At 52.4% G+C, this 20,181-nt stretch overlaps 1 protein-coding gene across 1 annotated transcript in view; it reads right to left on the bottom strand.

The window, feature by feature from the left end:
* Positions 1 to 20,181, bottom strand: part of MYH16 (myosin heavy chain 16) — a gene marked incomplete at its 5' end in the record, with an annotated part of 52,596 nt that overhangs the window by 14,550 nt on the left and 17,865 nt on the right. The window contains 15 exons of the mRNA XM_082856830.1: positions 506 to 751; positions 1,041 to 1,127; positions 1,786 to 1,842; positions 2,292 to 2,382; positions 3,741 to 3,886; positions 4,109 to 4,195; positions 6,613 to 6,717; positions 7,735 to 7,962; positions 9,629 to 9,802; positions 11,949 to 12,030; positions 13,363 to 13,499; positions 16,777 to 16,897; positions 18,079 to 18,196; positions 18,580 to 18,667; positions 19,584 to 19,642. Coding sequence (XP_082712956.1) covers positions 506 to 751; positions 1,041 to 1,127; positions 1,786 to 1,842; positions 2,292 to 2,382; positions 3,741 to 3,886; positions 4,109 to 4,195; positions 6,613 to 6,717; positions 7,735 to 7,962; positions 9,629 to 9,802; positions 11,949 to 12,030; positions 13,363 to 13,499; positions 16,777 to 16,897; positions 18,079 to 18,196; positions 18,580 to 18,667; positions 19,584 to 19,642 — 1,826 coding nt within the window. The remainder of the gene's footprint in view (positions 1 to 505; positions 752 to 1,040; positions 1,128 to 1,785; positions 1,843 to 2,291; positions 2,383 to 3,740; positions 3,887 to 4,108; positions 4,196 to 6,612; positions 6,718 to 7,734; positions 7,963 to 9,628; positions 9,803 to 11,948; positions 12,031 to 13,362; positions 13,500 to 16,776; positions 16,898 to 18,078; positions 18,197 to 18,579; positions 18,668 to 19,583; positions 19,643 to 20,181) is intronic.

Genomic DNA, 20,181 nt, shown 5'->3' with positions numbered 1-20,181 from the left:
ATCCCTGCTCACCTTTGGAGCACCACCTGCCACTTCCCTTGTGTCACAAGAAGACTCTTCCTGTGGCAGGGGCTGGATAAATGCATGTTGAGTGGCTTAATTTTACTTTAATTGTACTTAATTTTCTTTCTTGCCACATATCACTTTTTCATTGTGGCGATGATTGTTTCTCCTACTAAGTCTCCAGCTCCTGGAGGATATAGTCATACTAATGTCATGATGATCCTAATAGCTCACATTTATTGAGCTTTTCTTACGTGCCAGGAACTGTCGTAGCCCTAACAACAGCACTATGAGGTGGGGATTATCATTATTCTCCATTTTACAGATGGGGAAACCGAGGCACGGTTAGGTTGTGCACCTTGGCCGAGGTTATACACACAGCCAGTGGGGTCTGTGACGGGTCCATCTTGGTTCCCTTCACAGCATCTAGAATGGACCTCGGGCCTGTTGGGGGACTCGGGGGATATTATTCGTGAAGGCTCTGCGGGGTGTCCCCCCTCACCTTGGACTTCTGTATGGTCTCCACGCTGGCGTTGAGGTCGTCGATCTCGGCCTTCATGACCTGCTTGTCCTTCTCCAGCTTGGACTTGACCCTCTGCAGGTTCTCCACGTGCTCGGTCAGCTCGGCCATGGAGTCTGTGTGCTTCTTGCGCAGTGTGGAGGCCGCTGCCTCGCTCTGCAGGGCCACCTCCTCCAGCTCCCGCCGCAGCTTCAGCAGCTCGGCCTCCCGCTTGCGGTTCTGCTCGATCTGGGGCGGAGCAGAAGAAGGGCTTGCGGGCTGGCCGGTGCTGGCCTCCCTGGGGCATTCAGTCCAAATCCCACCTGCATCCACTGAACCGAGGAGCCCCAGAAGAAAGTGGACTGAACCAGCCCCCTCTTGCCTATTCTTTATCATTGATTGGTTTCTCCTCAAGGGAGCCCCGGGAATTTAGCAGGAACTAACTGGTCCTTATCCCCCTGCTCATCGTCCAGCATTTGTTTCTCCATGCAGGCACGCAGGCAGGAATCGGGGTTCCTGGACACCCCGAGGATGGTACCTGAGCAGATGTGGCTCCCCCAGCCTCTTCCAGCCTGTCACTGAGGTCTTCGAGGTCTCGGGACAGGTCACTGCGTTGTTTCTCCACCTGGGGGGAGATGGGATGACACTGACCTTGGCCGTCCAAGAACCCCTGTTTCTCTGGTAAGGACTGTGATCACCACGTGGCGTCTGTGAGGCCAGGGGCCTGCGCTTGGGGAGCTCTGCACTCTGCCCGTCACCCCCCCACACACTCAGCAGAGGATGCTGTCTGTCCTCTTCCCTGCACTGGGGGGGCCTTCGTGCCCATCCTGCCACCCAGCCCAGCTGGGCTGAAGCTGGGGTTAGGTGTGTTACGATCCATCTCCCTACAGGATCCCTGCCCTCAAGCCTTCCTCCACTCCTGGCTCTTCCTTTCACACCTTTGTACCTGTGCACATAAGTGCTATTTGATTCCCTTTGCCTAGAAACTCCTCCCCGCCTCAGCCTGTTGAATGCAGTCTTCCAGTCCCCAGGCTAACATTGCCCACTCTCCTTGGACTGCACAACAAAGAGCATCTGTGCCTCTTACGTCGTCATTGATGGGCACGTGTAGCACAGTGCCTGGCACACAGTAGGTGCTCAAGAAACAAGTCCTTTCCCACCGGAACCCCATCCTCCTCCCTACTGGTTTCTCAACAGGAGTTTCTGCTCGTTGTTGGATTGTGGCTTCACTGGGTCCTTTGCCTCAGGAAAGGAGGGAGGAAGCGTAGACGCATCTCACTTACCTTGGCTCTCATTGCCCTCTCAGCCTCCAGCTCTTCCTCCAGCTCCTCGATTCGGGCCTAGCAGGCAAAAAGGCAGACAGAGCGGGGCATGTATCTCTCCTGGGTGAAGTTAGAGACCCACCCACTGGCCTTTTAGAATGAAAATGATGGAAGGCAGCTAAGTGTATGCGGGACGCTGTCAAAAGCAGAGGGAAGCGGGCCACAGAGAGTGTGTGCAATGGTCCTGAGGCAGGAGGGAGGCTGGGGTGTGTGAGACCCCGCAAGGGGCCAGAGGGGCTGAACGGAATGGTGGGGGAACGGTGGGTGACAAGCCAGGGAGGGAGCAGGGGCTATTGTGGAGGGCCCTGTGGCCACTGTGGGGACTTGGAATTTATCCCAGCATGAGGTGGACATCAGTCAGTCTCTGAGGACTCTGTGGCAGCAGCAGATCCGCTGATGTGAGCAAAGGTGCAGGCCAGTGCCTTTCCAAAGAGGATCTGGGTCTCCTCCATCCCGCACAGACAGACCTGGTGTTCCTTTAGTTTCCGCTGCAGCGTGGAATTCAGAGACTGCTCATCCTCATATTTAGAGTTGACAGAATTGATTTCCATATCTCTCCTGCAAGAGAAGGTTTGACCTCCTGAGGAAAAGCTCTGAGGCTAGACCAGCAAGCTGGCACGGGAATGGAGCTGGGGCTGCTGGGGGAGACCTTGACCCTGCTGAGACCCACTCAGCCCTGACCCCTGGCCTTCTCACCCTACAGGTGAGTCGCCCTACAGAGCCCCAGGATTTGCTCCACTGGTTTTTCACTCACTCATTCATTCACTTGTGCATTTATTAATTTGCCTTCAATTTATTGAGTCCCTCCTGGTGCCAGACATTGTCTGGGGTTCCAGGGACACATTAGTGAACAAAACGGACAGAAGTCACTGCTCTGGTGCAGCTTACAGTCTAGGGGCTCCAGAATCACACAGATGCTTGGCCTTTTTAGGGAAAACGTTCCTCCAAAATCTTTCTGCAAAAGGCTGTCTCCTGATGTGAGTTCCACGTGTCAGGAGCCACGTGTGAGAGGTAAGATGCCAGAGACCAGGCAGGTGGGGAGGATGGGCAGGGTCACCCGCACCTTCTGGGTGTGCCTCCCAAGAAATGTGCTGAGGTGCAGATTTAGCTGCACACGCCCTCTTGGCAGCCTGTGGTGCTTTAGAATTGCCCTAGCAAAATGTACTTCAAAGATGCGTTGTCCAGGGGACTTCCCTGGTGGCACAGTGGATGAGACTCTGTGCTTCTAATGCAGGCGGCCTGGGTTTGATCCCTGCTGGGGGAACTAGATCCCACATGCATGCTGCAACTAAGAGTTTGCATACCACAACTAAGGAGACCATGTGCCACAACTAAGGAGCCCACCTGTCACAACTAAGACCCGGCGCAACCATATAATTAAATAAATAAATAAATAAATATTTTTTAAAAAGATGCATTGTCCAAATTCTGCCCCCTAGAAGCTTTCCTTACCTGCCTCCTTATCTCCATCCCTTCAGCCTCTTACTCAGTTCCGGTTTATGCTTGGACTATTGCAGTAGTTGTCTTCCTGCTTTCTCCACCCCACATGTGCTCCATGTTATTACCAGGGTGATATTGCTAACATATCCCCTCAACTCCTTGTGATCTTTGAGAGCCCAATTTTCAGGTTTCTGCAAAGACTCCCTGACCTCTGGGGTGGGTGCATTGCTTAGTACCTGTGTCCTTTCCAGCGCCCAGCAGGCCCTGTGTGAGGCTGGGAACTCCCTGAGAACAGGGAAGCACCTGCCCCTCCCTCCCTAATCCTCCGAGCTGAGCACAGTGCCTGGTACAGAGCAGGTTCAGGGGACATGCACTGATACACATGAAGCCCTCAGCGGAGTGCCTGGCGCCGGGTGCCATCCAGGAAGTGCTAGATATCGCTAACACCGCTACGGGCAAAATGAAAGACTGCGTACTTTTTCACCACCTCCTCGAGATCTAGCTTGGACCGCTCCATCTCATTGAGATTGTCAATGGTCATCTTCAAGTCACTCTCAGCTTTCCGGCGAGCTTTTTCCACTTCCGCCCGGATTTTCTTTTCCTGTTCCCAGTTATCCTCCAGCTGCGGAGACAAAAAATACAAAAGAAAGTAGGGTGTGTGTGGGGTGGGGGAGGGTTGTCTGAGGCCAGAATGCAATAAAGAACCAGACTGGGCCTGGTTCCTTAGCTGTGGCATCAGAAAGGGCCTCACTTCCCAGTTTCCCAAAATGTGTCTGAGGTCCCTGTGACCTGGGACAGACCTGACCGTCGAGCTATAGAATCAGACCCAACGACGGGGCATTACCTCATGGATCTGGGTGCTAAGCTTGCTGTTGTTCTTGGTCAGATGGTTCACCTTGTCCTCCTCGGCTTGCAGGTCATCAAGGGTTTTCTGGAAGGAAAGATACACGTGTGTGTCCTGTGAGGCAGGCGGGAGCAGCTGAACAGATCTGGTTCTCTGCCATCACTTCCGAGCTGAGTTGATGATGTCAGTGATCAGTTACAGAGCACCTGCTCCTGGGTGGTGGGTGAGGCCACGGCACACTGATCACCCGTCAGCCACAGGTGGGCCCCTAGGGGTCTGTTGGGGGCTCTGGTTCTCCACGGGGCATATAGGAAATTCGGGGGGTGCGGTGCTTTTGGTTGTCACAATGCTTGGGGGCCTCACTGGTACTTTGTGGGTGCTTCCAGGGACGCTGGACATCTGGCCTTGCTCTGGATAATGGGTGCCATGAAGAATAATTCTGCATTTCACACACTTGCTGTCCCATTCAGCCATTCACGTAAGTAAACAACTATTTATACTTTTCTGAACCTAGAACCTAGTACCTCTTCGCACATAACTCAACATTTTTTTCATTTAGTATACACTACAATTTTAAAGAATGATCTACCATGGAAACTAAGAGAAGATTTACTTCTTGTTGTTAAAATCTCCCTGAGAATTATTGACTGTTTTGTAAAATTGCATCACTGGTAGCAACCGCACTTGGCTACCTGAGTCACCAACACACCCTCGGGTGCCCGTCTACAGCCTTCAAAGACGGGCTTGGGCAGGCAGCCCTCCTAGATCTGCCTGAGCTTTTACACTTTGACAGCCCCATTATTTATTATAAATTACTTTCATTCATTTCTCCTTTTATATGGAAGGGCACTCTATTGATTTTTCTGAAGTTATATATTAGTTACATTATTATAATTTTCAATTCAGGATAGTAAGAGGGCGTTCCAAAATACAGTTGATCCTCATTATCCGTGAATTATCTATTTGCCGGTTTACCTACTCGCTAAAATTTATTTGTAATCCCCAAATCAATACTTATGGTGCTTTCGTGGTCATTCGTGGACATGCAAAGCGGGGCATGTTCCCAGCTGAGGTCGGATAAATGATGCTCTGTCTCCTTGGTTCGTCTCAGACTGCAAACACGTGTGCTTTTCCCAGTCTATGTAGTGCCACGTTTTCTACATGTCAGTGCTCTTTGTTGGTGATTTCACTGCTTACAGTGGCGCGAAGCACGGTTCTGCAGTGCTGTCTGGCATTCCTGACGCAAGAAGGCTGTGATGTGCCTTGCAGAGAAAATCTATGTGTTGGATGAGCTTCATTCAGGCCTGAGATACAGGGGCTGTTGACCATGAGTTCAATGTATCAACAATATGTACTGGGGCTTCCCTGGTGGCGCAGTGGTTGAGAGTCCGCCTGCCGATACAAGGGACACAGGTTCGTGCCCCGGTCCAGGAAGATCCCACATGCCTCGGAGTGGCTGGGCCTGTAAGCCATGGCCGCTGGGCCTGCGCGTCCAGAGCCTGTGCTCCGCAACGGGAGAGGCCACAGCAGTGAGAGGCCCGCGTACCGAAAAAAAAAAAAAAAAAAAAACACAAAAAACCCCCAAAACCCAAAAAAACAATATGTACTAAATAAGGTGTTTTTCAACAGAAATACACATAAAACAAGATAATGTATTGATCACCATCATATGTATGATGTATTGATGGGTTGACGAAAACGCTGTGACTAGAGGCTTGCAGGAAGATAACCCTGTATTTCCCCGAGAGCAAAGGTTCAGTATTTGCTAATTCAATGACTCTATAGAACATCGCTACCCCGAATAATGAGAACTGAGCATATTTGCTATAACAGGGGGTTCTGGGTTTGATACGATGGAGAGTCACAGTCTAAGGGGAGATGTTTCCAGAGGCGACAGAGAAATGTGCTCGGGGGACATATTGTAGATTCATGATGTCAGCAAACACAGGGATGAGGGTCCACTGTCTAGTTCTGGGCTTCAATTTGCTCCTGGCACCTGTGTCTAGGCTAGGAGGTGCTCCACGCCATGGTCAGCACTGGTGGGTGGTCAGAGTTGGCTCCACACTCAGGAGCAACTGAAACAGTCGGGTGGGCTCCCCATGACCTCAGGAACTCAGGCCTGTTGTTGCCGCAACGAATCAGGGTTCCCTGGTGCTTTAGAGCTCACAGCGCGCTTCCATACGCCCACTTCATCCTTATGACTCTGGGAGCATCCCTCCCAGTGTGCCTGGACCATTCTGACGCATGCCTGCTGACCCCTTTCACTCTGAAACCTGTCCTAGTTTGGGTGTTAAATGATATGTTCACCCCACTTAACAACAAACCTGGAAGGAAGGTAGCAAGTGACTGTGTCCACTTCACTGATGAGGGCATTGTGATGTAGGGAGACACTGTGACTTCCCCAAGGGCCCCAGCTGATGGGCGACAAAGCCGGGATTCGAATGAGGGTCTCCCGTCTCCGAGCTCCATTTGCTCCGCCAAGAGGAGAAGTGGCCGGTGCCTACCTGCTGCAGCTCCTCCAGGGCCCTCTTCTCCTTCTGGAGCTTGGCGATAGAGTCTTCTCGAAGCGAGAGGTCCCCAGTCAGGGTGCGGACCTTGTGATCCAGGGCCTGGAGATGGGGTGGCAGGGGAGAGGCTGGACTTTAAGGCTGGGAACACCCTCAGGGGGAGAAGGGGAGGAGAGTACTTGCCCCGAGAGAGGGTTCTCAGCTTGGCTGTTCCCCAGAGCCACCTGGGAGCCTAAGAGACACCAATGCCCAGGGCACAGCCCAGCCAACCAAGTTAGAATCTTGGGGGTGAGGGGACAGAGAGAACACCGTCAGGCCTTGGCTACTCAGAGCCTGGTCCTTGGACAGCAGCCGTGCCTTCGCCGGGGACTGTGTTGGAAATATAGCCCCTGGGCCCTGCAGGACCTGCTGGCCCAGAGCCTGCGTCTTATTGAGGTCCCTGTGGTTTGAGTGCACATCAAAGCTGCAGACGCTCCGGCTTAGGCAGCATCCACCTCCCCCTGCTCGGGGACCCCACCCACTGTGAGATAGGAAGGAGGCCTGGGACCAAGGGCGAGCCAGACGGTACCAGGAGTCAGGGAGCCACTTGGAAGGGCAGCAGCTGCTTGTTTGGGCAGAAATCCAGCAGCTAAAGGTGACCCCACCTTACAATATGGTTGCTTCCTCTGGGAAGGGGGAGGGGTGGACATGGTGCTGCAGAAGGATGTTCTGTGAGGGGCCCCAGGGATGCTGAGGCTGAGTGGGCAGAAGGCCAGGCAGACGCCCAGGAATCCCAGGCACGAGGAGAACCAGCCAGGCCTGGGCGTCCCCACGAGGGGAACAGCTCTCAGCCTCCTGAGTCAGCTGCTCTGTCCAAACAATGTACGTGTGCTCTGTCTGCTCTATCCGACATCGTAGCACTTGCTGCGAGCGGCTACTGAGCCTTCCATACGCGGCCAGGTTGACCGAGGAACGACATTTGAAATTGTAATGAATTAAGTTAAAATAGCTGCATGTGGCTGGTGGCTCGGGTCCCGGGCAGCATTGCTATATGGGCTCTGGGTGTGGCCCCTGCAGGGCAGCGGGCTGGGGGTTCCCTGGCCCTGGGAGGAGCAGGGTCTGGCCCAGGGGCCTCCCCACCTGCTTCTCCTTCTCCGTCTTGGCCAGCGTGGTCTCCAGGCCCTCCAGGTCCCGCTTGAGGTCACTGAGCTCCCCCTCCAGCTTGCGCTTGGTGGCGCTCAGCGAGGCCGATGTGCCCTCCTCCTCCTCCAGCCTCTCCCGCATGTCAGAGATCTGGCTCTCCAGCTCCATCTTGGTCTTCATCATCTGGGTCAGGCGCTCCTCCGCATCTATCAGGTTCTCTTGCTCCTGGTGGAAGAAAGAGAGTATTGGTCAAGGGCAGGGGCCGGGCACCTGCAGGGGAACGTGCTGACGGATAGGCCTCGGGCTGATGGGCCCCCAACAAACGTGTCCTGGGGGCTGGACAGGGGCTGGCTATCTCTGAGCTTCTTGGTGATGAAGCCTCGTCCAGGAGTGTGGTCCCCAGACCAGCAGCAGCAGCATCACCTGTGAGCCGGTTAGCATGCAAAATCTCAGTCCCCACCTGTGACCTGTTCATCTGAATCTGCTTTTTAATGAGATCCCAGGTGATCAGATTCACCTTAAGGCATTAGCAGTGGCCTAGGAGAAGCCCGGGCCACTCAGGCAGGACGCCTCTGTCCGTTCAGGCTCTGCCGTCTCATCCACTGATCCCATGTGGGCCTGTGCTTGCATCTGCCAACGTGGAGGGGCACGTCCACCCAAATAACTCCCAGCGTTGATTTAGCACTTCCGTGTTAACAAACCATTTCCCGTCCCTGGTTTCTCCTTAAAACAACACTGAGAAGCAAGCCAGACAGGTGTCATCTATAAGCTAGCGTTCAGAGATGAGGGAACCGATATGCAGAGGGGGTGGAGTTGTCAAAAGTCACACAGGCAGTAAGTGTCAGAGGAGGGACAAGCGGGGTGTCCCCTGGGGTCTCCCTGAGATGGGGTCAGTGGTGTAAGACAACAACTGCCCATGGAGTCAGAAGACCAGACCAGCTAGATGACTTTTGGTTCGTGGCATAAATTTACTGAAATTCAATTCTCTGCAAAATAAGGGAAATGGTCATCGTGAGGCATAAAGGGATGGAGCACATGGTGGCGCTTCTGTAAACGGAAGATTCTTTTATCCTTGTATTCACGCTCAGCCTCAGCCTCCCCAAACATAAAATGAGGGTCCTAGCCTGAGGAACTTGTCAGGGGGGTGGAAAGGATGGGAGAAAAGATGTCAGAGACAGCTTGGGGAAAATGGATAGCTAATGCAAGTGCTGACACGCTCTCGGTGAGGAGACATGGCTGTGACAGAGCAGGAATGACCAAGATGGGACTGGACCTCTCCCAGTTGTGGGTCTTCTACTGACCAGCTTGCGACCTTGATCAAATCTCTAGAGGTCGGTCAAGTGGAGTTTCCTACCCTGAAGATACACATGAAAATCGGGCGTCTTATGAGGTGGTTGTGAAGCTCGAATCAGAGAAGGAAGGACCCTTGTAAACCAGAAGGGTCATGGCAGTGAACCTGCTCATCGTACTGGGAGTCAGGCTCCCCACAGAAACTAGGTCATATGTTCTCCCCTCTGTGTTTGCACTTGATGGGCGAGGAAAAGGAAGCAGAGAAAAGAGGGCAAGTTCCCTAGGTCCCCAGGGAGCCAGGCTTACCCCAGAGGTGCTCCTCCCACCATCTCGTGGCCCCCATGTCTGGACGATCCCCCAGGCCCAGCATGTACTGTATGTGTGTGTGCTCAGCCTGTTGCTGTGGGCGAACAGGAATTTGATGGAGACTTTTTGGTAGTTGGGTCCAGGATGACATGGCAATGAAAGAAAGAGAAGGCTGGGAATTCCCCAGCGTCTGGAAGGACACAGCTTCTTAGAACGCCACTCTCCCTCCTTCTGTGGGTCTGACTCTTGCCAAGGCCCCCAGCTCCTGCTGCTGCCCCCAGGGCCCCACACATACTGCCTGCAGCTGGATGGTGAGGTCATTCTTCTCCTGGCTGAGCGTGGCCATCTTCTCCTCCAGATCCTTGATCTTGTCTAGCAGCTCCTGCGTCTTGGCCGTGGCGTTCCTCAGCTCCTCCTCCTTGGCCTTCATCTCCTCCTCTTGCCGAGCCACATTCAGGAGTGGCTTGACCTGGGTGGCAAACAACACTGCAGAGTGTTAGGGAGATGGGCTTTGCCAGGGGACTAGGTGTGGGCTGCTTTGCCTTCAGCCAGGAATAGTCGCTCCTCTTCTGCACCCACAGCACCTGTCTGGACCTCTCTGTGCATTTGGCACTTCTCAGCCTACAAGAGTGCCTGGGTCCATTGGGTCCTCTGCCCTGCTAGACCACGAGCCCTGCCCTCTGCCCCTCCCCATCTCCCTCCTGCCCTCGGTGTCTCTACAGCACCAAGCAGAGCAGGCAGGACAGGCCCTCGGGATATTTCCTGATCTATGGATACATTATTCGGGAGTGCAAACACCATGGATTTGGGAGAAGGAATGGCCTCTCTTTGAAGATGACAGATAAACCTGTCATCGCCAGCCTGGTCTGTGGGGATCTGGGATATTGCAGTGCAAAATTTGCATAAAAAGTTGATAGTGGGCTTCCCTGGTGGCGCAGTGGTTGAGAGTCCGCCTGCCGATGCAGGGGACACGGGTTCGTGCCCCGGTCCAGGAGGATCCCGCATGCCGTGGAGTGGCTGGGCCCGTGAGCCATGGCCGCTGAGCCTGCGCGTCCGGAGCCTGTGCTCCGCAACGGGAGAGGCCACAACAGTGAGAGGCCCACGAACCGCAAAAAAAAAAAAAAAGAAAAAAAAGGTGATAGTAAGTATCACTTGCAACTGTGTTACACTTTTTATCCAGTGAAAGCCTCCCCCAAGGTGTTGTTTTTTTCCATTGATTCAGCTTATCTGACTTAGTTAAATAAGGTTAGAGCTCACTTAACACGCTAAGAGTAAAGGATTTTAACTTAATTTTATGTTTTCACTTATTGGAACAGGATCTTGCTCTGCTATGTTTAATTGGTGAAGTTTTACTTTCTGGTAAAGAGCAGAGAAGTTTCTAGGCTCTGTCTCCTTGTCGTCTGTGGTCACTTATGTCTGGCTTGGAAGGAATCTTAAAGGCCGTTGGTCTGGGGCTTCCCAAAGGGTAATACATACACTGAGGGGGCAGGTGAGATGGATTCAACCTTTGCACGGAAACCTTTTGATTTTCATTGTTACATGGTTACTTTAAAAATAATTTTGAAAAGTAATAGTTTAATACATGATTTTGAAAAATAATAATTTTTAAAAATGAAAAGAACTCTTGAAATCCACAGTTTTATGCATAACGTTTGCTTAGGATGAGACAGGTAAGGATGTGAAGTTTCCTTTTAAAATAAAAATTTGGAAATAAAACAGTGAGTTGATGTAAAGAAAGAAGGTCAGTCATAGAACAGGTGGGGAAAATGCCATACTGACTAAATTTGAGAAATTTTTGTTTAGATCCCTCTGCCGCCTCAGGCCCTCCAGTGGGCCGGCCTGTGCATGGGCACCGCTGGGGATGCAGAACTTACTATCCCTCCCTTTCAACTTGTGGTCAGCATGGATTGTTAGAAAGTTCTTCCCTATGGGGAGGGGAGAGAAGCTTCTGCTTGAGTTGTCGGGGGCTCAGCACCCCCTAAGATGACCTGGAGCCTGGGCCAACCCTCCACGTAGCTGCCCTGAACACCCCGCCCCTCAAGACAACACTGCCCTCCGGCCCCCTGAATGCGGCAGCCCTGCCCCCGGGTCCAGTGCTGTGCTTCCTTGTAACAGGGACCCCAGGTGGGACGCCATTGCCCCAGCGCCACTGGAGCCTCATGCAGTAGGTTGGTTCGTGGCCTCCTGCATTTGCTGAGGGTGGACTGGTTACTTGGGCGCCTGCAGCCTCCCCTCCTGGCTGACTCACTCACCCCCACTGCTGCCTCAGAACAGCCTGGGAAAGGAGAGGTCGGATCCCATGATTTCCTAAAGTCCAGGACTTCACTGAAGCAGCTGAGATGCTTCGACATGCCCAAGGGTGAGGCACTGCGCACCAAGCCCACTTTTGTGGGGAGGGGGCTCTCTGCATCCTAAGTGGGTTTTATTTTGAGGGATGAGTTGAAAGGTGGGAAGACACACTATCGTTTTTCTCAGGGAGGATTCAGCCCCCTCCTGGAAGGAGGCTACACTCTTCCTCCAAGGTGCCCTCATTTTCAGACTGTCCCTGCAGCATCCCACGGCCTCCCATCCCCAGGAGGCCCCTCCGCCCAGGACTGCGGCCCCTCAGTCCTCACCTTGTTGTAGAGCTTCCACCAGCCCCAGAAACGCAGCTCCAGGAACTTGCGTGTGTTCCGCTGGATGACCTTCAGGCCAACTCTGCAAAAAAAAAAAAGAAAGGGAAGAATCCAGCATTGCATGGGTTAAAATGAAGGCATGGGGGGCAGGGGAGGGGACAGGGGACTGGCCTCCCCGATGGAAGCAGCTCCTCCCAGACAGCTCAGGGTTGAGCTCATTTCTTCCTGCATTTCCCTCCTTCTGCTCCCTCACCGGAAATCATCTGTTAGTCTCCAAATCCCATCAGTCTGCGGTCTCTGGAATCAGCCCTCCTTGTCCCTGACAGCTTCCTTCAACTGTCATGTACTGAGGATCTTCTGTGCACTGAGTCCCACCACTCAGCCCCTAACTGGTGTCCCTGCCTTTGGCTGGGATCACAGGGGCCCTGTTGGTGGATATCAGGACTTCATTACTGTTATTATTTATTCATTACTGTTACTATTACTAATACTATGACCACAAGAGCCAGAGTCAACCACAGGGCAGCCAGGGTAGCCAGAGCTATTTTCTAATTACCATTTTAGGGAGATGGCTGAGAAACACAATTCTGAGGGCAGCGATTTGGGACAAGGATTTCTGGCTTCTAATCCTGACTCTTTCTGCATGGACCTGGCCCAGTACCTTAACCCCTCTGATCTCAGTTTCCAATCTGTAAAATGGGGGTGCTGATCCTACCACATCCCTCTCACAGCATCATCGTATGGATCAAGTAAGGGGAAGGCTGTGAAAGTGACTGTAAAGAGAAGGGTTTATATTAGGTGGTCCCTGTTAGGAGTTGAATTGTGTCCCCTCCCAAAAGATACGCTGAAGTCCTAACCCCCAGAACCTGTGAATGTGATCTTATTTGGAAATAAGAGTCTTTGCAGATGGAATTAACTTAGTTTAAGATGAGGTCATATTGGAGTAGTGGGGGGCCCCTAACCCAAGATGACTGGTGTCCTTATAAAAAAAAGGAAGACCATGTGAAGACAGACACAGAAGAAGACCTTTTGAGGACAGAGGCAGAGATTGGAGAGATGCAGCCACAAGCCAAGGAGTGCCTGGGGCTACCAGGACTGGAAGAGACAAGACAGGCTTCTCCTCTCGAGGCTGTGGAGGGAGCTTGCCTGCCAGCACCTTAATTTCAGACTCCTGGCCTCCAGAATCATGGGAAAATAAATTTCTATTTTAAGGCACCTGGTTTGTGGTACTTTGCTAATGGCAGCCCCAGGAAACCAACACAGGCCCCAAAGAGGGTTCTTTGGGACAACAAAGACATTGGCACCCTCCCTATCTCACTGCCCAGTGTCACTGGTGGAGCTGAGCACTGTGTGTGTGGAGTGGTCATTCCATGTGGATGGTGTGGCTTCAGTAGGCCTGCCCCACTGGCGCTACCTTCGTTCCAGCATCTTCTTGAACTCAACCCTCATGAGGAAACCCCGGAGCCGACACTGAAGCATCGTCAGGATCTTGGCCAGACGCTCGTCCCGCATGTCCTCGAGCTTGGCCAGGACGCCTGCTCGGAAGAACACCTGGGGGAAAGACACATGGATCTGAGAATAGCCCCTCTGTCACCAGAGCAGCTGCTTAGCGGGGAGTTCACAATGAAAGAACAAGAAGTTCCGACGGGTCCTTCAGAGTTCAGAGACCCTGGGAAACAGCTGGCCCTGGCCTGGACATCTGCACGGCAGGGCGTGCCAGCCTCGGCATCTGTTTCCTCTCGCTCTTGGACACTCCCGTGGGCTCTAGTCCTGGCCTTGCAGTTACTAGCTGGGTCACCTTGGACATGCCTCCTCACATCTTAGGGCCTCAGTGCCTCATCTGTGAAATGGGGTTGTTGATCCCTCCCTTAGAGGGTTGCTATAAAAATTAAATGAGATAACAGGGAAAGTACTTCTGCAAACTGTGAAGCTCTGAGTAAAATGTGATAGATCGTTTGGATCTTCACTGTTACCTATGGTGACTGCCTGGCAGCAGGGTACCAACGGGCCTTCCTTTTTACCACCATGCAAAGCAGCCTTGGGACAGTCATGGTCCCACAGGATATGGGAGTGGGAAGAGGGGATAGTGGTTCAGCAGGGGGAGTTGACTTTCTAGAAGGGGGACAGAGTTTTCCCAGTGGTGCACAATTTCAGGCATCCGGCTCTGTTCTGTGAGTGGGACTCGTCCCCAGGAAAAGAAGAACAGCTTCGCAATGCATGTTAGAAAGGGCCAGAAACACCCAACCTCAGGGCAATGGGAATTAAATGGTCACAAGATACCACTCCCCCTCCCCCGCAACCTGCAACACTGAAGACTTCGGATAAAACAAGTGTTGGCAAGTATGTGAATCAACGAGGGGGTGGGTGGTGAGTAAGTACAGTTTTGGAAATTGGTTGTCACTCCCTCAGTGTGTATCTCAACCCTGACTCCACATCACCCCCACCTGGAGGGCTTTGGAAAGATGCCGTTGCCTGGGCACAGGTGACTTCAAACAGTTTCTGGGGTGGGGAGCTCAGGCATCAGTGTTCCAACCTCTCTGCCCCCACCCTCAGTCTGGATGATTCTCATGTACAGCCAAAGTTGAAAACTTTGTTCTAGAGAAATTCTTGCATAGGGCCATGTGTGAGGATGTTGATAGCAGCATTGTTGGTAACTGAGAAAAGAAGGAGCAATCCAATTTCCAAGGACAGGAGACGGGACAGGTGTGGCATGGCCATCGGAAGTCCTATGATATGGCTGTGACCATGAACAAACGTCACATACCAGCCAACAAGGATGAATCTTAGAAACATGATTAAGTGACAAAAGCATGTCAGATAAGATATCAAGTATGATAACTTTCATGAAGCTCAAAACCAGGCAAACCTTGGGCCATGTGCATATGCGATAAAACTGTTTTTGAAAAGGCAAGGGTACAGTTAACATTCAGGACAAAGGTTACTCCTTGGGGTGGGGAGGAAGGAGAGGAAAGAGATGTAAAGATGAAGTTCTGGGTTTTTAAGTGGGCTTATGGGTGATCGCTTTATCAGTGAGTTTTATAATGCACCATATTTTTATAGGCTTCTAATAGGACGTGATAGAAACTTCTGGAAGTATAGAAGGAACCAGGAGACCCACACCTGGCCTCAACCTGCTTTGGATGTGCTAGGGCACCTTGGTTAAGTCACTCTCCTTTGGGGGAACGTGGTCTCGTCTCCTGTCCAGTGGGAGTGCAGGACCCCAAGTCCTTTCAGCGCTGGGAATCTCTGATTCTACACGTGGGGGCAGGGATTAGAGCCCCCAGATGAATATAAAGATGTGGATGCTTGGATACTGACAGGGAAAGGACGGAAAGGGATGCTTCTTCCCTCTGCCCTCTCCCCACCAATCGTAGGGTAGAGACGTTGGGCTTGATATTTCCAGATTAATTGTGGTTGAGGTTTGGTCTTTGAGGAGCAGTGAGGCAAGCATGTGGCTGGTGGGGAAGGCCCACGTGAGCCAAAGCCGGGGATGGGGACACAGTGTACAGGCGGAGTCATTCTGTTCTCTGTTCTGCCCCTGCCGCCAGAGCCTGCCTGGCACCGAGGAGCAAAGCAATCCGCAGCAGCCCCAGGCCTTTACCTGGACCTGAGGTGCCCCATGCAACCCTTGAACAACAGCAAGATCAGTCTGTCTGCCCAGGGGTAGCTGTGTCAGATACAAGTCACGTGACTTCCCTGATCCCATGACGAGGGGCCTGAGGCCTGCCCTGTCCTGCCTAGTTCTGTGAAATTGGGCATGTCACCTCTATGTCTTCTCCAGGCTTTCTTAAGTTTCCCACCCATCAAAGGTGGGGTGGGGGAAGGAGCTGGTCTCCAAGGTTCTCTCCAGCTCAGGTATTCAGTGATTCTGTGACAAAGCCTGAGAGTTCCCATAAGTCAATTTATCTCCACACAGCACATCTCAGTGGTGCAGGAGGCCAAAGCTAATGGTTCTGGCAGGTTTGAAGGCAGTATTACAATCCTGGTAACACCAATGGCTACAAAGCAAGCTGTAGGGAGCTAGGGACTCTTTCTGTTCTGTCCACCTGCGTATCCCTAAGCCTAGAACTGTGCCTGGCACGCAGGAGGCACTCCATACGTGTTGGATGTACATGCAGCTGGGAGCTTCCCTGGGCATTGTGCCACACCAGGCCCATGGAGAAGCTGGGCCTGCCTGTGCCCCCCACGAGACCAGGACGGTCAAGGGACCCACTCCAGGCTGCACGGCAGCAGGCTCCGAGCCTGAGGCAAAGCCAGGGCCCCTCTTGCATCACCCTGACTGTCATGTTGGGGTGCAGTCTGGTTGGGCAGGTGTTGATGGGCACCTCCCACCATCAGCCTGGCCCTTACAATCCTGACAGGACTCTGCGGGGCCAGGAAGTGGGACAGACATGGGCCCCATGAGTCAGGATCAGGCGACCGCTCTGTCTGAGTCAACCCTGACTCGCCTGCCAACTCAGGGCTGGGACTCGTGGTGTGGGTGGGCTGGGATTAGGGTGCTTCACCCCCGGACCTCGCCCACACACGTACCATGGTGCCCCGGTCCGGTCCAGGACCTTGATTCCGATCGGCTGCTTTTATTCTGAGAAATCTGTGGCCCATGCAGTCCTAATATTCTCCTGTTTATCGAGTACCTCTCTGTCTGAGCTGGGTTCTCACGCACGCTACTCCCAATCCTGTGAGATTGGCTTTACCAGCCCTGACTTTTCAGAAGAGGGCACAGAGGCTCTCAGCAACTGAGGGGCTTGACCACCTGGTCTACGGCTGAGCTGGAATTCACACCCTGACACCCACCTTCTTGGGACAAGCCTGAGTGGGAAGACCCTACCTTGGTGTGTCCGATTTTGTATTCATTCACATCCAAGTCGATGCTCCCGAGCAGCAGCTCTGAGGCCTTCTTGTTGTCCACGAACCCCTGAGAGATCACGCTGGGGTTCAGCACTTGGTACCTGTCGGGAGAGACGATGGCAGTCCCCATCATCCCCAAGTTGGCAGCCCAGGAAGTCTACCCTCACAGTTATCATCGACCTGTGAGATGGCCTTCAAATCATTAGACTTGTTTCTCAGAGGCCCATGGCAGGCAGAGGGAGGGGACTGACAGGAGACACTGGGGAGTAGATGTCGGTGTGGGTTGGAAGTTCAGCGGGGAGATGGTCTTAGAAATGAAGGCACCAAAATCTTCCCTTCTTCATCTTTTCCTCCAGACATGGGAGAACTGCTTCTTTTCCTGACCAGCCAGTAGCTCCCTTAGTCCTTCCCCAGCTAGGGACTTCAGAGGGCTTGGACAAGATGACCTCTAGTGACCCTTCTTGCTCCATCAATCTGCGGTCCTATGTTCTAGCCATTAGGGAAGGGGTCGAAGTAAATTAACCTCTCAGGTGGAGGTCTCAGTTTGGGTTCCCCCAGAATCAGACCTTGAGACCAGGATTCAAGTGCAAGTAGTTTATCTGAGAGGTGGCAGAGTTGGGGAGTGGGTCAGGGAGGCCAGCAAAAGGCATGTTATCAAGCCAGTTATCAGAACAGGTAACTGGGGCTTCAGGCTGCTGGGGGACCCTTGTGTGCTGGGAACAGCTCCCCCTGGCTCACAAGCGCCTGTGTGCATCTCTCCCCAACCCTGCATTCAGTGATGTCATATTGGTAGCTTGAAGTCAGCCGTGGTGGGAGTATTTATACCATGGAAATCGGAAGATATTACAAATCAGGACTTCTTTTTTTAAAGAAAAAATTTAACTTGGAGGACCCATTGTTAAACATTTACCAACACACAGCTGTCTGAGAGCCAGTATAGAACATGCCTCAGAGTTAGCCCATCATCAGGGTGAAGGAGCTGAAGCATTTGTATGCCAAGTGTCCTTAGTCATTGGTCGAGGGCTGCTCCTGGGGAGGCATTAATTCCTGATACTTTCAGCCTGCCAAGTAGCAAAGCAGGCTCTAGCAGCCAGAGAGAGCCCTCGGGCAAAGAAATGCAGGTGCTGGCTATTCAAAGTTGGGCCATTGTGTACTGAAGTAGACAGTGAGATAGTGTCCATCACTGTACCCATAGTGTCTGCTCCAATGGGACTACATTTATCAAGAGTCAACCCCTGGAGACCGAGAACTGTACTCAAGGTATCGGGAAGACACCACTCACCTCTGTTTGAACTCTGGGTACTGCAGCCTGTTTGGGAAGCCCTTCCTGCAAATACGGATGCCTTCCAGGACTCCATTGCAAGCCAGCTGGTGCATGATCAAGTGGGCGTCCACCACACCTGCCAAGAGGGAGGGCACAGGGTGGGGAGTCACTACCCTAGGGTACCCTAGGCCACTCCTTGCCACTCAAGGAGGCTGAACTCAATATCCAGGTCTTCAACCCTAATCTCCTCCAGTCACTGCCCAGGGTGTCCCAGGTCCCCCACAATTCAGCCAAGGCCCAAAGGCTCTCCTGAGTGTGACTTCTGCCTAGGTGGGCACCACTCTGCTTTACAAAGTAGCTAGAACGTGCTGTTTAGATGATCCACTGTTGGAGGTTCTTTCAATGCCCCGTTTTACCCCAGTCATTCCTGGTGATTAAAAAGTGGACTTAATTTGGAGTGACCCCCAACTTCACACATCCCGAGGACTTCCAGCTGGGAGACATGTCCCCATGATGTACCTGATTGCTTGAACTCATTGGGGACAATACAGCGGACAAAATGGGGGGAGGTGCTGTGGAGGGTGGCCATCAGCTTGTTCAACTGCTCCTGGGGGTAGAAGGAAAGAAAGAGTGAAGCTCGGCGTTGGTGTTGCAGGACACCCGTGCTCAGGAGAGGTATTTGTTTAGAGTTTAATTAATTTAATTACAATTACAATTCAGTCCTTTGGTCACACCAGCCACTTTTCAGGTACTCACTAACCACGTGTGGCTAGTGGCTATCATACTGGACAGCATATTGGACAGTGGCTGCCATATTGAACAGAAGAGAATATTTCCATCATCGCAGAAAGTTCTGTCAGATAGTGATGCTCTCAAAGGTCCAGTAACTTGCCCAACGTGACATGTTTTACAGAAAGAGGGACCCTCTGAGTTCAGTGCTGGCTCATCGTAGAATCTTGCTACTAGAAGGAACCGTAGTGCCTGTGTGGACAAATCCCTCACCATTTTTAACGTCCCTACTAGAGGATCCCTCCTCTTACACTTGGATACGTCCAATGAGGTGGCTCACTCTGCCTCAGGACAGCCGGATCCTTGGGAAATATTGAAATCATTCTCTGTGCAACATCTCACCATTGGCTACATTTCTGCCTTTGGAATATGTTTCCAGTAGTGCCCAAACTTTGTGGAAGTTGTGCCCAGCCCAGAAGACCTGCCAGCACAAGATCTTAGGCACTGATATTTCCACTTGTTATGTTGGGCACGTCCCATCATCCTCTGGGTTTCAATCTGAAAAAACGCAGTTAGACTGGACCATCTTTAAGGGTTTTTTCTGCCCTATGGTCCTGTGGTTCTGCGCCCTCTTCAGAAGGAAAGGGACCCCTGAAATGAAAGAGGCAACCATAGGCATAGAAATGAAATCATCTTGTCCTGGGCCATGAGGTGGCAGCCAGACCACTACACCATTGGAAGGGATGGTTGGGGGCAGTGGTCACAAGGTGGCCTCTGGAGCAGCCCCTACTTACCCTGTAGAAGTTGGAGACGGTCATGAAGGAGGACCCTCGTTTCTGCTTCTTGCTTCCAGCTGAGGAAGAGAGATAAGCATGTTTCACATCAGTACCCAGCACAGGGGCAGGCAGCCCCATTCAGTGCTCTGTGTCAAGGACGTGCATTCTCTGGTTTTGAAAAGACTTGTCTGGGGACTAGATGAGGTGGGACCCCCACACCAGGAAAACGAAATCTACCAGGGAGAGGGTGAACGGGCTGACTGTGGCATAACAGTCACAAGGCGTGCTGTACTTCCTGGAGGGTCTGTAGCCCTTTGTGATTTAGGGCTGGCCCAAGGCAACACACTGCTGCCATTGCCTGGGGAGGAGGAAGAACCCACACGATCTGGAGGAATTGCATGCTGGTGGTGCACACATCTCTGAGCCCAAGGAGATTTGCAGTTCTTGTCCCTCTAAGTGGCGGCCCTGTTGGGTGTTCCCCTATGGGTCACATGACCTCTACTGGGTAGGAGGCAGAACTGAGCTTGACATTTAGCTCAGACAGGAGAGCAGGGAGCAGAAAATAAGCACAGAGCTTTTGGGCATCAACTTTTCCAAAGCAATATCGCTCCACCTA

Source organism: Leucopleurus acutus, assembly GCF_964270905.1.
Source record: "Leucopleurus acutus genome assembly, chromosome: 16".
NCBI classification, from domain to species: domain Eukaryota; kingdom Metazoa; phylum Chordata; class Mammalia; order Artiodactyla; family Delphinidae; genus Leucopleurus; species Leucopleurus acutus.
Note: the sequence above shows the minus strand (reverse complement) of the source record. Positions and strands in the feature narration are given on the sequence as shown.